The sequence below is a fragment of the Dunckerocampus dactyliophorus genome, chromosome 2 (genome assembly GCF_027744805.1).
Source record: "Dunckerocampus dactyliophorus isolate RoL2022-P2 chromosome 2, RoL_Ddac_1.1, whole genome shotgun sequence".
NCBI lineage: Eukaryota > Metazoa > Chordata > Actinopteri > Syngnathiformes > Syngnathidae > Dunckerocampus > Dunckerocampus dactyliophorus.
Window position 1 is genome coordinate 2,576,691 of NC_072820.1, and position 16,051 is coordinate 2,592,741.

The 16,051-nt window shown below is 40.6% G+C and overlaps 1 protein-coding gene across 13 annotated transcripts in view; it reads right to left on the minus strand.

Annotated features, from left to right (window-relative positions):
• carmil3 (capping protein regulator and myosin 1 linker 3) overlaps positions 1–16,051 on the minus strand; it is a 109,709-nt gene that overhangs the window by 70,404 nt on the left and 23,254 nt on the right. For 11 of the 13 annotated variants that reach the window (XM_054755365.1, XM_054755329.1, XM_054755339.1 and 8 more), the window contains exons 3-8: positions 14,710–14,760; positions 14,007–14,066; positions 13,801–13,922; positions 8,066–8,160; positions 7,155–7,225; positions 5,267–5,340 (exon numbers count right to left, since the gene is read on the minus strand). In XM_054755365.1, coding sequence (XP_054611340.1) covers positions 5,267–5,340; positions 7,155–7,225; positions 8,066–8,160; positions 13,801–13,922; positions 14,007–14,066; positions 14,710–14,760 — 473 coding nt within the window. Of the gene's footprint in view, positions 1–5,266; positions 5,341–7,154; positions 7,226–8,065; positions 8,161–13,800; positions 13,923–13,995; positions 14,067–14,709; positions 14,761–16,051 lie in introns of those variants that run through there. The other 2 variants (XM_054755383.1, XM_054755418.1) reach the window with 2 other exon arrangements.

Genomic DNA, 16,051 nt, shown 5'->3' on the forward strand with positions numbered 1-16,051 from the left:
AGAAGCCAAAAACTTACCACTTCCACACAGAATGAGAGGATAACTTTTTTTTTTTTTTAATTTTATTTCTTTTACTCACTCAGCCGTGTCATGTTGTCTCGGCTCTGCTGACTCAGTAGCCAACCTCCATGCGGTGTGAAAGGTAATGTAATCTAATCATAACATGACCACAATACTACATAACTTGTCTTTCAATAGTTTTGGACGAATAACACGTTATAGTCAACCACGAAACTGCGAACATTTATTAATTACTTTTTTTTTAAAAAACGCGATATATCGAAGGATGACTGCATACAATTTGGAAAGCTGTACATTTCTACGCTGCACAAACGTCCATTTAACCTACAAAGTCAAGTGCAAAGTCTGCAACTCTGCAGTAATACTTGTACAATCTACCGGTCGCTTGTTACGAATGTGTGACCACGAGTGACTTTCCTGAGGTTTGATATAAGATTCCAAGTATTGAAGGGAGGCCTTATAAATTGGATATTTACAATCCAAAAGCCAAACTTGGAAATAATTCCAGACATACTGAGCTAAGCAAGCTTGTTTCACACGAACATTTCGTACCAAAACTGGCCGATAATATCAGTCAGTGGATATTATCAGACACTCCTCGTTAAAACACAAAACGAAAGGTTGTTTAGGACCCCATTGTCCATCCTACAGGGGCAGTGCTAATGCACAGACCTTCCTGGAGGTGGGCTTGGTTGGAGGTAGTCCTGCTTGGTGGCATTTGAGTAAAGGTCAAGCTGACATCATCCTCGGAGGAAGGTACATCCTCATTAATGGGAGATGTTGCGTTTATGAAGTAAAACACAAATCTGGATGATACACCTTTACAAAGCTTGCCAGATTTGTGACAGCTGAAGGAGGTGGAGCGAGAGAGAGAGAGAGATCACAGCATGAGAGAAATAAAACCAGACAGAGCTGGACACATCCTGGTGTTTGCTTGTGAGTTCATCAACCTGAATAGGTCAGCTCTTCCAGTTGGACAGGACCAACACAGACAGACAGGTAGTGTGTGTGTGTGTGTGTGTGTGTGTGTGTGTGTAAGTGAAATACAAAAGGGGCGTTCCAGGGACGAAGAAGAGCGCTGAGGAGAGGGACAGAAGAGACGTTACAGAGAATGGATGAGAAGCTTTTTAAGAGAAAAGGCTTTCCACATTCAGCCAAGAGGAACGAGCCGTGACGGCGTTTGAACTGTCATCAGTCAGCCGCGCATTGATTGCCATGTGGCCTGCAATGAGGCTAGATGGGACCAATCAGAGGAAGATGGAGGGACGGTGATGAAGACGATAGGACTGCAATGACGAGTAATGAGCCGCAAATAACCTCTGACACAGGACTGGGGAAAAAACGCTTCCTTGTTTCTTTCAGTCATTTGGACTTTTGCCTTTTTTAAATGAATTGTTCGGGCTGCAACTGATGATTATTTTCTTAGTCCATTAATCTGAAGCTTGTTTCGATGAATTGAGTCATCAGTTAGGCCCAGAAAAAGGGGTGTCCAAACTTTTTCCAGCGAGGCCCACATACTGAAAAATGAAAAGATGCAACTTTGCCACTTTAATATTTTGTAAAGCAACACATGTAGATATGCCTTTTTAAAAAATGTTCCAAACATTTGAACATTCTTCTTAAATAATGGTTGTGAATTTTCTTCTTTATTCCCACAATATTATAACTTTTCCCCGACCTAATTTTCCAAAGCTTTATTTTGTTTAGTTTGTCTTTCATAATATTCCAACTAGGGATGTCCCGTATTGGCTTATCGTGATGCGCATTATGCCGATATTGTCCAACTCGCAATTTCCGATTCCAATATCGATATGTGTAACACCACATACAGTATCTCCTCTCATGGAATTCACACATTATGGTGACCCACAATATTGTTTTCGACATTCCTCTTGGAGACGAATAAAGTATCTATCTACCAAGTGTGCTTCCGTTTCCGGGTCATGAGGTTCTTGTAGCCACTTAGCGACTGCTGTTGTCGAGTTGAGTGGAGAGCAAACTGGTTGGTGCCACCCACCTCGCCTCCTGTCTCGTTGTGAATTGCATCTCCACATGGTGACCGTCGACGTGGGTAAAAATGTCGACGATACCGATCATCCAGGACTGAAATCGTTTGATACCGATCACATGGATGAATTATACATTTTCAAATTTATTCATCATGATTTAGCTAATGGTTATATGATATGAATAAAAGGAACATAAAATCACCTTCACTGAGACCAACACATATTTGACTTACTTTTTGAAGACCACATATATCACTCTGAAACTTCCCGAAGATGAGACGCCTTCTTTAATGAGACTTTGCCGAACTCTGTCGTCCACGGCTGAGAAAAGCTGCTCATCTCGTCCAATTAATTCAATTAGTTTTTGGGTTATTAGCTTAAGCGTCTGACTGTCACGCACGTACGCGCGAGTGTTAGCTGCCGTGACCGCGAGCCTCAAAAACTCACCATACTCCGTCAAGTTTTGTACTTCAAAAGCTTTTTAACGTGCTACGCCCGCAACGTATCTTTCGTGCCATGTGTTGGCAGTTAGGTTCCACACGCCAACATGATTTTTTTTGTTTTGAAGGAAGTGTGAGGACGACACTGCCAAAGACACTACACTGCACGAAAGGGTCGCTGCAGGCTGCAATAGTGCTAGCTACAGGTGATCAGCTTTGCCGGCGTTTTATACTACTAAAATGATGTTACTTTTCCTCATATTACAACGCTGCACTCGTAAAATTACGTCTCTCATTAGATTACAACTTTTTTCTCTCAATATTTTGAATTTATTCTCGCAAAATTCCTGCTTGATTTTCCCATTTTTGGTTGGGTTTTTTTTTCTCGTTAAATTATATTTTTTAGAATGTGCCGCTGGCCACTTAAAAGCAGAGCTTCATGCCGCAAATGGCCCCCGTGCTGCACTTTGGACACCCCTCCCCTAGATGGACTAAAGCAATATGAACCAAACACACACAGTTAGTGGTTTGGTCCACAACATATAACAATAGAGGCAAAAACTGTATTAAATAAAAAAATAAAAAAAATAAAAAAAAAAATCACATTTGAAGGCTGATGTCAAAGGATATTTACATTTTTTTTTTAATTAAAAAAAACATTACCACATACCAAAATCGTCGATTAATTAGATTGATTCATCGATGAAATGTTGCAGCTCTAGTTATAGCACTACTGCAAATTTCCAAACTCAGCTTCTTTCAATTCTTAGAGCCTCTACTGAAGCGCAGGAGGAGAGTTTAGTGATAGATTGAGGGCACAGGGGAACAAAAGAGGTCTTTAAAAGTAGCAAGCGCTGAAAGCCTCCCCGCAAAATAAATAATTGGGAGGAAAAACTAAAATGCTGCAGTGTTTTTTGCTCGCCATTTAATGCATTAATATATGCATGAGTTGCTGCAAAGATGCACAAAGAATGGCTTTGTTTTTACCCGCATAACGAGAATCTCCAGCTACGATTCCGGAAGCACTTGTAAGTTTGAATGCACGGGATGCTCTACATACGTAGATGGAAAGTGCTGCTTTCAATGTGACACAAAAAGAGGTAGGTTAACTTCTCCTTTTCAATGTTTTTTTTTCCTGACAAGCAGCACTCAGGTTACATATTAAATTATTGCATGCTTTGTGGATGTGGAGCCGGAAAAAAAGATGCCGGTAGAGCGATACAAGAGAAGACATGACATTTTACAGCTGTTCTCACATTCTGCGCTCAGACTCTGACAAGCATACCGTTCCCCCCCCCCCTCGTCGCCCCCTGGTTGGAACAAGAAAAAAAGAAAAAAAAGGAAGAGAACAGAATTGAACCACCTGAGATGGAAAAGAAATACGAATGCAGACAAGTTGCGTCTTTGGGAGTTTCCTTTTAGACACACAAGCACTCTAACGTAAGACAATACGAGATAAGGCCTGACAGCTGATGGCATACATGCGCTAAAACAACACTTGCACATACAATAAAGATGGCAGTGAAGACAGTATCAGGCCAACATTTTATATTTTGCTTTTAAAGTAGCATGTGGTGGGAGGATCTGATAAAAAGAATCATTAAAAAGGGTTCATCAACTTTGCTTAAATGTGTTAGTGTTCCCCCGCTCCATCGCGGTTCACCTTTCACAGATTCGCTGTTTCGCAGGGGTTTTTGTGTAATTTTAGTGCTTAAAAAAAAAAAATGTTACAGCATATTGGCTAAGGGAGAACCCTCCCCATTGTGTTCTCTGTCCTGATTGGCTGTAGGCCATTGTCAATCGACCCAGGTCCAAACTGCCGATCTTCTTTTGTACGTGGATACAAACCCGATATGTATGCGATGTGACTGCAGTATGAACGGTCAGGGCGCATTGTATATCCGACCTACGCGTCATGGGAAGGCGTGTATTGCCGTGCTTACCAAGACTTACTCCCGGATGTAGGCAGGCATGGAAAGGCGAGGGTTATCGTGCAACACTTGGATAATGGTACTCACCGACGCAGGCAAAACTTACGATGTTTTGTATTCTTTATGCTATGATTTTAAATACTGTACACTAATGTTTCAAATTTACCAGACACATTAGGTGAATTTGCACATCGTGTCGAACCGGTATCACCGATACCGGCCTTTCCGCAGTATCGGCTCTGAAATGAAATCAATGGTATCGCACATCCCTGGAGCACACTCCGCGGTAATCGTCACTTCCGTAAACAGGCGGAAATGCGAGTGATGTCATGCTTTTGCGCATGCACGTCACTTTCCGGATGCTTTGCGTTCACATTAACAAGTCGCATTTGTTTGGTTAAAATCGGATTTAAACAAAAAATCCGGATTAGGCATCTTACTGCGTTTTTTTTTTATTTTTTGTTTTTAAATTATATTTTTAGAATTGAATTATTGTATTTAATATTTTTATTACTGTATTTGATGTACTTTGTGTTCTGTGTACAGCGTGAGTGACTTAGAAGTTAATTTAGCTATAATAGCTGAGGCTTCCACAATTACATGAACCCTCTATAACCACATTATTTTGCCACGCTGCAAACAGCAGCCATCTAAAATCATAATAGAAATCATGTTTAGAAGCCCTAACTATAATCTTGATGCTGATTTCCCCCAATTTTCAGTCAAACGCCCATCGACAGTTCCTAATGAACTGATAAACAACCAGTGCACCCAAGGCAGTGCGTTATTCTCCTGTGGCCTTGAATGCATCCCCGCAGTAATCTTGTGTTGCAGTTGTGGGTAATTGCAATGTAAACTGTCTCACCTGCTGTCAAGGTGGCTGAAATCCATTAAATTGAATTCCCGGTTGTCCTGGGAGTGGTAGATGGTGTCAACATCCTGACGAAGAAACACAGGCGGGGATGAGGTGGAGGAAAAGCAGGTAAGAGTGAAGGAGCAGAGTCAAACACGAATTAGTAAAGAAATGTCATATTATCTTACATATTGCTCGTTTTAACACCCTGTTTCAACAGTGTGCTTCAGTCAACACTGTTTTATGTGCTCAGTGCACACATTTTACGTGTAATAAAGATAAACTACAAGTGAAACGATCACAATGGCGTTCGGTTCGACAGTCTATGGGACTTTCCATGAGATGTTAGCATCAAGCTAGCAAACTGTAGCCTTCCTAAAAACCAGAAGATGGCACGCAATACAAACAAATAGAAAATCTGGGGAGGCAATGCTGGTGTACCTAATGTAGTGACCTTTGGGTTTTTTGTTTGTCCATTACTTCGCCACGGTTACACAAAATGTAGCATAGTATAATTAGCGCCCCACCCATGACCAAGACATCTCCAATGATATGTATACACACACACACACACACACACACACACACACACACACACACACACACCCACACACACGTGTGAAAAAGTGTTTGCCCCCTTCCTGATTTCTTCTTTTTTTGCATGTTTGTCACACTTAAATGTTTTAGATTATCAAAGAAATGTAAACAAATGACAACACAACTGAACACAAAAATGAAGTGTTTAAATGAAAAAAAAATCCAAAGCTACATGGCCCTGTGTGGAAAAAGTGATTGCCCCCTAAAGCTAATAATTGGTTGCCCCCCCTTAGCAGCAACAACTGCAATCAAGCGTTTGTGATAACTTGCAATGAGTCTCTTACAGCGCTGGGGAGGAATTTTGGCCCACTCATCTTTGCAGAATTGTTGTCATTCAGCCACATTGGAGGCTTTTCCAGCATGAAGCGCCTTTTTAAGGTCATGCCACAGGATCTCAATAGGATTCAGGTCAGGACTTGGACTAGGCCACTCCAAAGTCTTCAGCCATTCAGAGGTGGACTTGCTGGTGTGTTTTGGATCATTGTGCTGCTGCAGAACCCAAGTTGCTTTCAGCTTGAGGTCACCAACAGATGGGCAGACATTCTCCTTCAGCAGAATTCATGCTTCCATTTATCACAGCAAGTCTTCCAGGTCCTCAAGCAGCAAAACAACCCCAGACCAGCACACTACCACCACCATATTTTACTGTTGCTATGATGTTCTTTTTCTGAAATGCGGCGTTACTTTCACGTCAGATGTAATGGGACACACACCTTCCAAAAAGTTAAACTTTTGTCTCGTCAGACCACAGAGTATCTTCCCAAAGGTCTTGGGGATCATCAAGATGTTTTCTGACAAAATTGAGACGAGCCTTAATGTTGTTTTTGTTCAGCAGTGGTTTTGGTCTTGGAACTCTGCCATGCAGGCCGTTTTTGCCCAGTGTCTTTCTTATGGTGAAGTCATGAACTCTGACCTTAACTGAGGCAAGTGAGGCCTGCAGTTCTTTGGATGTTGTTGTGGGGTCTTTTGTGACCTCTCAGATGAGTCATCGCTGCGCTCTTGGGGTCATTTTGTTTGGCGGGCCACTCCTGGAAGGTTTATCACTGTTCCATGTTTTGGCCATTTGTGGATAATGGCTCTCACTGTGGTTTGCTGGAGTCCCAAAGCTTTAGAAATAGCTTTATAACCTTTTCCACACTAGTTATGTTTTAACGGGGGGGGTGCAATCACTTTTCACAGAACCATGTAGGTTTGGATTGGGCTGAAGCAAACCATGTTTCAACACTGTGGTCCCGGTATGGTATGATGAAATGTAGATATTTACACAAACAACAAATTTGAGCATCGTGTAAATTGACCTTACCCACTGCACTTCTTCTTTGCATCCAATGCCATTGTAGTCACAAAGCGCCGCATACGTCTCAGAAAATCCTCCTAAAAGATTAGATAAGAGCAAATTAGTGCTTGTAGTATGAATACAGAGATTCAATTAAACACAGTGTTCCCTTGTAAACACTGAGGAGGTGTGACTGAGCTCCTAGATTATAAGGATTACTGACATGCACTGGAAAAAATGATTTTTTAGTCGCAGGAAATGTTACTTTAGTTATACATGTAAAACATGTGATAAAAACCTAGTTAATGGATTTATTTAAAAAATCTTTGTAATATTAATGTTTTTTACTTCGTATTAGGTAGTACTTGTAAATGTTGTATATTGTTTTTGTTTTGCACACAGGTCACATTTTGAGAATACCTAGTAAAATCTACTACAAAGTTCGTATGGTGATGTCAGAGGCACTCAAGAGCTCCCTCTGGTGGCCTGGCAGGCATGGCTGCTGGACACTCACGGCTGCCGTTGGCCAATGACCTGCTCTGCTGGGACGGAATGCATTGTGGGTAATAGCTAAAATAGCTGTTTATTATTTCAAATTCGCATTTGTTACTTGTCTTGTAGCCTATATTCTTATTATTCTTATTATTATTATTAGAGTGTTAATTTGCTGTGTGATGATTTTAGTGTTCTTTGTATGATGACACCGTGATTCAGACTGTTATATTGAGTAATGGCCTCATGCGATTTCCGATGGTTTGACAAGCTCCACGAGAGCTCCCTTGTAACTCGTGTTTGGTTTCTGCCAAAGAATTGACTTCTGAAGTATAGGAGACGTCACGAGATTGGACGTGGTCATAAATTAGTTGCAAAATACATGGATGCGTGCACATCATGTACAAACGAGCATGAGGTCAGTGAAAAGAAGGCAGCAGACTCACCACAGGTCTTCTGGGGGTCTAACGGGGATTCGGACATTGGTGAAAACTGGTGAATTCCATCACTGATGTCACCTTCTGCTCGACAAATTGGCGGACTGAAATATAGAGAAAGTGCAGATGTGACTGTAAAAATATTTCATAAGTGGTATGCAAGTAGCTCAGCTCTGTCCTCATGTTTTGTACTGCTGGGAACTAAAATAAAAGACTACAGTCTTTTTGGACTTAGGAATAGGAAACAGTCACCTTTGGAATGGAAAAAAAAAAGTTTGTTTAGCTTTTTTTGCAAGCATAAAAAAAATAATTCCTTTAACGTCATAGCTGTATGCAAAACTATACACGGTACATTCATCTGTCACTTCATCATTCAGTCCAAGAGCTAACAGGTGAATTTCTTCTTTTTTTTGCTGGACAATAATTGGCCTAAGAAATTATTGCTGATAAACGATATTATTGGCGACATTGTTTTAAGACCATTTTTCCAGTATAGGACTATTTTTTTGACATGAAGTTGTATGACATCCCAATCAGCAGTATAGTACATCAACGGCGACTTACCACCCCATTTGGTCCTGCAAGTCCAGTTCTGGTCCAATTTCTGTGACAAGGAACGTAGCTCCGATTAGCCATTTAAGTAAAGAGTTTGGCTTCTCCAAACAATACGCGTTCAAAAGAGTAATACATTTGCATCATAAAAATGCCTTCTCGAAAAGAAATCAGACTTTACAAATCGCTCGGCGTTATATTTGTCTCCCACCGTATCCCTCCGCACTGTCGCTTTTCCATTCTTGCGTATGTGATGAAGATGCTTGCATATTCTTCCGCTGTGGAACACACAAGTTGGCCGCTGCGCTCAGTCGCAGAAGAAAATGCCAGCGTCCTCACAAACACAAGAATGGAGAGGCGGCAGTGCGCAGGGATACGGCGGAGACAAATATGACGCTGAACAACTTGTGAGGTCTGATTCCTCATCACAGAAATCCAACCAAAAGCGGGGGTGTAAGTCACCCTTGATGTACTACACTGCCGATGGGGATGTCATACATCTTCATGTCAGAAATCCCAACTATCCCTTTAATATAATAATAATATACTGCATGGCATAATAATGCGACTACACCATATCAAAAGCAAACTAATTTGTCAAAAGTATTTAACATGGTATTTGGAATGTCAAGAACAAAGTCAATTAAAACAAAAAAGAAAAAAAACTATGAAAATAAAATGGACTCTGTCTCTTCACAAAAAAAAAAAATCACAATATTTCCGATTTTGAATCAGTGTCACTTTCATTATTGTCTGAAAATTGACACAAAAAAATCCCCAAATAACCCGGATATACTGTGATGTTGGCACTGTGTGTGGACTACGCTGTTTACCTTTAATCGGGTATAACGCTTTGTCTGAGTTTGGTCAAAGTGCATATTTTGGATGTAGCAAAATGCGTTTGGTGCACAAGGAGGTGTTATACCTCTGGAATCACTGAAACGCAAGTTACACCGTTTTGTATTTATTATTTTATTTATTATTATATTTATTCTTTTCATGTCACAAAATGACGATGCGCAAGGGCTAAAATTGACAACTGATGGTGTTTTATACACAATGGGCATCAAGAATGTATTCGATCGTGTAGCACACGACACACACAGCTAGCAAGTAGTGCACTCGCTAGAACGTAGCTGGGACAAAGAGACTGAATGACTGACAGGAGTGTTAACGCACTCCATTAATTCCATTAAACACTCGGAAGTCAATAACTTCACGTTCTATTGTTAAATACGGTTTAAAATATGACACATTGCAATACATTCCAAGCCATTCCATGGCCAAAGCTTTGAGTCATGACACATTACGCAAATTTCGACGATCACATAATGTACCTGAACCCCACCCCCCACCTGACAACTCATTGCCATAAATAGATTGCAGCCCTGTGTGGGTAAACGCTGCTTTGTGCTGTGTTTGTATATAACCAGACGCTCTAAAACTGTTTTAATTACTCCTGGGGAAAAACTAACAAACAGTGGCCAGCAATGATATACTCGTGGATACTAAAAAAAAAAAGGTTGCTCTCAAAATAATACCCTGTTTCTTTATGATAATTATGATAATTGTGACTTTTTACATAATGACATTCTCAGTGTTTTCTTGCATATGCAAACAGGCTGCCTCTCGTCCAAGTCGAATGAGTCAAATTAGAATCTGTTCTCAATTGCCTTACCTGGATAAATAAAGGTTAAATCAATATAAAGGTGATGAAAATTTGTTTTGACAAAAGGCAAGTTTATATTGAGCATCTCCATTCACCACCAGAACGTCTTTCAGACTTTCAATTAAACTGCAGTTATTTTGTTCAAATACACCAAGTTTGAATGAATCAATAAATGAAGACATCAAGGAACTGGCCCAATATGGAAGATGACATCTCGACTAAATACATTTTAAAAGACAACTCAAAGATTCTGCATCTTGAAATCATCAACAATAACTAAATTAATAACATAGTTTATGCCCAATTGAACAATACAAAAAAAATAAAAGCATTTATTCACTGAATATGACCAGTAAGGTATTACTTAAGCTATATCCAGAAATTACTGATAAATTGTGCAATTCAGTTAAACTTTTCAATCAAGTTATGAGCACAATATCAAATCACTGATATACAGTACGTGGTATTTTCAGGAAAACAGATGATTATTGCTCCAGAAAAAGGTGCCATGCACGGTGTCCATTGGACAGGGACTATGAATGGAACGGGTAAACCCTCAAGCCCAAATGCTAAACCATCTTCAGCAACCTTCCATTTTCTACACGGCTTGTCCTCTTTAGGATCACGAGTAAGCTGGAGCCTAACCCAGCTGATTTACGGCAAGAGGCGGGTACACTCTGGACTGGTCGCCAGCCAATCGCAGGGCACATATACACCATATACACCATTCACACCTACGGACTATGTAGTCTCCAATGCTTTGCTTCAAGATTCAAGAGTTTTATTGTCATATAAAATTGCTTGACGAGAATTGTCAGGTCCGTGCAACAGCAAGAATGGAACAGATAAAACAAAACACAAATGCACCAAAAATATGAGTGAGAAAACATAATATAGCAGCACTGCTCCCCTTCTTGTTCCGACTGTGCTGCACTGGCAAGCCACACTTTTTACACTGTCGTCATCCCGCCTACACACCCTATGGTGGAAATGCAAAAAGCAGCAACAGAGGAAACCACCGTACTAATAAGGCACAGGACCTCAGAGGTTAAAATCCACATACTGTAATTTCCGGTGTACAAGCTGATAATTTTTTCCTCATGCTTTGACCCCTGCGGCTTGTACAGTGATGTGGCTAATTTATGGCTAACAACTGCATTTCCCACGATGCTTAGGGTGCAGCTTCAAGAAGTAGTGACATGGACAAGTGAAATGGAAGCTAATATCACGTCTCTCGCACACCTTATATAAGTTTGATCAAGTGTGTAATTACTTCTGTTTGGACTACTCGGACCGCCAACTGTCCACTATCACCAACGGGTTTCGAAAGGCTGGACTGTGTGAAGATGATAGCTCAAGCTAAATGGCTATTTTGCTTCGAGTCTGAGCATTAACTGATAACTCAGGCTGATAACTAACACTAGATCAGACAACTGTCGTCCTATCTAGTCTTTCACTTCATCGGTTCATTCTCAAAGACAAGATAGGACAGCTCGTTATCAGTTCATGCTCAAAGACTAGACAGGACAGCTCTACTCATATCACTACTTTGATCATGAACTGATGAGCAGCTGTCCTATCTGGTCTTTGATCATGACTATATAACTGTAGTTGTATAGCAGCTCTAACAGCTCTACTTAACAGCTCATGATCCAAGACAAGATAATACAACCCTAATCCTAGGACAACTCTGGTCCTATCTAGTCTTTTATCATGAATAGGACAAATCTAGTCCTGCGACAACCCTAGTCTATCTAGTCCCTTATCATAAACTGATAACTACAGCTGTCCTATCTATTTATCTAGTAATGATCAAAGACTAGCTAGGACTGCTGCTTTAGTTATCGGTTCATTTACATAATTTTATTGTTCTTTACAAAAACTGGATAGCACAGACTAGACTAGACTAGACTACGTGGGACTATTGAGTCTTTTATCATGAAATGATCAAAGTCTGAACTGATCAGTACATGATCAAAGACTTGATACACCAGTTTTAGTCTAGACTAGATAGGCCTATTGAGTCTTTGATCATCAACTGATCAGTTAAATTTTGACTTTGATATTTCATGATCAAAGACTAGATAGGACAGTCTAGTCCAGACTAGATAGGACAATTCTAGTCTAGACTAGAAAGGACTACTGAGTCTTTGGTCTTGAACTGAAAACTAGACTAGCTATCTAATCTTTTATTATGAGGAGCTATAGTCCTATCGAGTCTTTGAGCACTAACTGATGAAACCTGCTTAGATGAGAGGCCAAATGTCTTCTATCACAACCCGAACAGTCCAGGTGCAATCAATTCAATGCCCTGAGAAAACTGTCAAATTGTGTTTTATTAGACGTTTCCTTCACTTCCCCCCCGAGACAATATCCTTGGTTCAATGGTGTCTCTATTGTAAATCGACTTATCTAGAAAGCAGGAAAGAATAAAGACCGAGCTCATCGCCATCCAAATTACTGTGCTCTACCTGCGTTGACTCTCTGATAGGATTACGTCGCTCTTAATGAAATTCAACAACATTTACACACCACCTGGGGCTGTACGATATTCTGGCAAACGTGAATTGGGATTTTCTTGCTTAAAACTGAAACCAGGATTCTCTGGGGTGCAGCTCTTGGGGGTGCTCGAGTCCAGCTTGTTAAGTAAAAGAAGAAGAATCATTGAATCGTGCATTGAAATCACAATTTTTGGGGGGAATCCCTAACACCGTCCTTAACCCCATTTGTCAACATATCACACACAACACCTAAACACATCGGTGACCTTAATCTCTACTACCACATCGTCTACTGTGATTCTATCAGCATTACGTACCTCAATAAAGCGGCACCAATTAGTTACAAGACGGTACAATCAGTCCACTCTTTATTCTCCAGAAATGTTCACTAGAGGCAATCATCCACCATGCCCTCATGGGAAAAGAGGCATGCTGATGGATGGTCAGATAACCTTGCACAGGTCAATAAGCTTGGCCCGCCCCATTGCTGTTAGAAATAGAAGATTGACCATAAGCAAGCATAGTCACGCTCCCATAACCATGGGACAAACCCAACGTCTGCGGTCTTTGAAAGACCGAATGTGGCCTCTGCATCAAAACCATCACAGCAGTGAACACGAAAACACAGAAATGGGAGACTTGGGCCCCTTTCTCAAGGGCACTTCCGGCATGAGTGGCAATCCATAGGGTCCTCCATTTACTGATTTTATTTCATAACCTGCTTAAAAATGAGTTTGCATTCAAATTTCAGCTCCCAAGTGTCAACTGGCTAAATCAATCCCAATGTTTGCTGGGTGTTGGAATGTAGCAAGACACAAGAATGGCCTGGATGCAAACTACTGTGTTACCAGGATGCACTTGGCTGCTGAAGTGGAAAGCTGGCCAAAACTGAAGCTGCCAACTTCTCAAAGCTCTGTCGAGCTCTCTTACTGTCGCCAACTTATCTTTGGTTCTCAGTTTACACAACACAAAAACAGGAGGACTTATTTCCTTGAGGCAAAGAAGGATTCTGCGATGCTTACGCATAAATGGAGTTGTTGAAGACTCTGGAGAGGGCGTGGTTGATGTGACTGACCATGTGATCCAAATGGTCCTGGGTCTCCAGTCTCAGCGAATAGGTGGTCTTGTCTGTATCGATTACAACCTGCAGCAGGTAGACAAGATAGTGTTTGTGAAACAACATTTATTCAGTCCAAGCTGCATGAAGAAACTTGTACCGTGATGGCACCTGATGCTCTTGATATGTGTTCATTGCACGGATTTCCAAGAAGTTGAACGTGACTTCCACCTGAAAACAGAACAGAAGCGACTAGGGATTTTTCCTTTTTGGTCACTGGTTGGTCACACAAAAAAAATCTAACATTCAGGCCACAGAGTGGGGGAAATGATTATCTGACCTCCTGCTAATTTCGCAGTTTAACTCCCTACAAAGACATGACCAGTTCATCATTTTATGGTCTGTTTATTTTAACAAAGAGTCAGAATATTTAAAACAAATCCAGGAAAAAACATCTAGTAAACATTATAAATTAATTTGTTTTTGACTTGAGTGAAATAAATACAGTGGAACCCTGGTTTTCGACTAAAATTGCTGCTAAAAATACATTAAAAAAGCATCTTAGTTATTGTACAGCCAAAACACTGAGCCTAACAAAGTCGTTTGGAGAATCGAGTGTCCAAACAAAGCATCCACACGTTGGTGACTGAGCCTCTGTGAAGAATGGATGGTACGTGGCACAAAGAAGTCGGACGTTTCTTGCAGTTGGTCACCAGGGTTCACCAGCTGCGGTCTTACCATAGTCAATAAAATTCTTATCATCCCTGCTTCATGCTACTACCACTGTCACTGTCCGTGTATTCTCTTAAATATCAAGAGATCAAGTTTGGGTAGTGAAAGCCATAAAAGTCCAGCGAGAGAGGGGGGCATTTACCTTGGTGGGCACTTTGACAGCAAAGAGATACAGTCTCCATGTTGCCAGGACCTGAGGGGAGAACAAATTTCTTTTTCACAGAACTCCAGATGCAAAATGCAAAGAAACCACAGAAATACATGTTACAGGGTAGAGACCCCATAATGACAGCAACAGCGGAAGCCATGCTAACAACTTTGGACTAATGAATGCATGGCAGTCAGTATTCTAAGTGTACTGACTTTTGTCATATTGACTGTACTAAGATGCACTGAGGAACAAAGTAAATGTCACTAACATATAAAAAACATTTACAGATCACATGTAATCATCAGCATGTTCACCATTCTGAGTGGGCGTCCTTACTATACGTTTGTTTTTAAAGTTCTGAAGTCAATACAGTATATGACATGGGGACGTAATATTGGCGTGACTCCAGTGTCGCTGTAACTTCTTTAAAACGTAAAAAAGTAAATGGGAATATGATTCAAATTTTTGTACATAACTCGGAAGTAAATTTTACATTTAGAATAGTGCGGGCATATCCTACACGTAAGTACTACATGTATCATAGTTCCTCACTGTTTCAATGTTGACTGCGGCCTATTAATCCAAAACACACATACTTGTATCTAAGCACATTTGAACATGTTTTTTGCATTAAGCATTTTCAAGCATAAAAATATAAGGACTTCAGAAGACACACTGTACTCTTGCATTCAAAGACATAGGCCTGGGTATGCTTAGCTAACGTAGCATCATCATCGAACAAGTTGCAGTATCTTCAAAGGTTAGTGGCTGTGTGTAAGAACTGTGTGTGTCTGTAATTATAATGTACAGGTAAGTACATGTAAGTATTATTACTATATAAGCGTGTAGTCAGTGTATGGTAATATAAGTATAAAGGCCACCATAGGGGTGTTATTTCATGTCTAGAGGGCTCTAATAATGTTAAAAGCCATATTTAGAGGGTGGTAAACAGGTTCTCTATGCATCAAATACGAAAATATTCTATTTATCAATAAGGAACCTTACTTCGCGGAAATTCACTTATCACGGTTGGGTCTGGAACCAATTAACCACGATAAACGAGGGACGATTTTAATGGACGATGTTCGCCCTAGGGATGCTCCAATCAATCGGCCATCGATCGATATCGGCCGATTTCCTTAAAAAAAAAATCACGTGATCGGATATGCCGATAAAACGCTGCCAATGCCGATCACAAAGGCCAATCACCTGTGGCTAACACTACTGCAGACCGCGGCAACCCTTTCGTGCAGTGTAGTGTCTTGACTTCCTTCAAAACAAAAACAATCATGTCTGCCGTGTGGAACCTAACTGCTAACACATGCCACAAAAA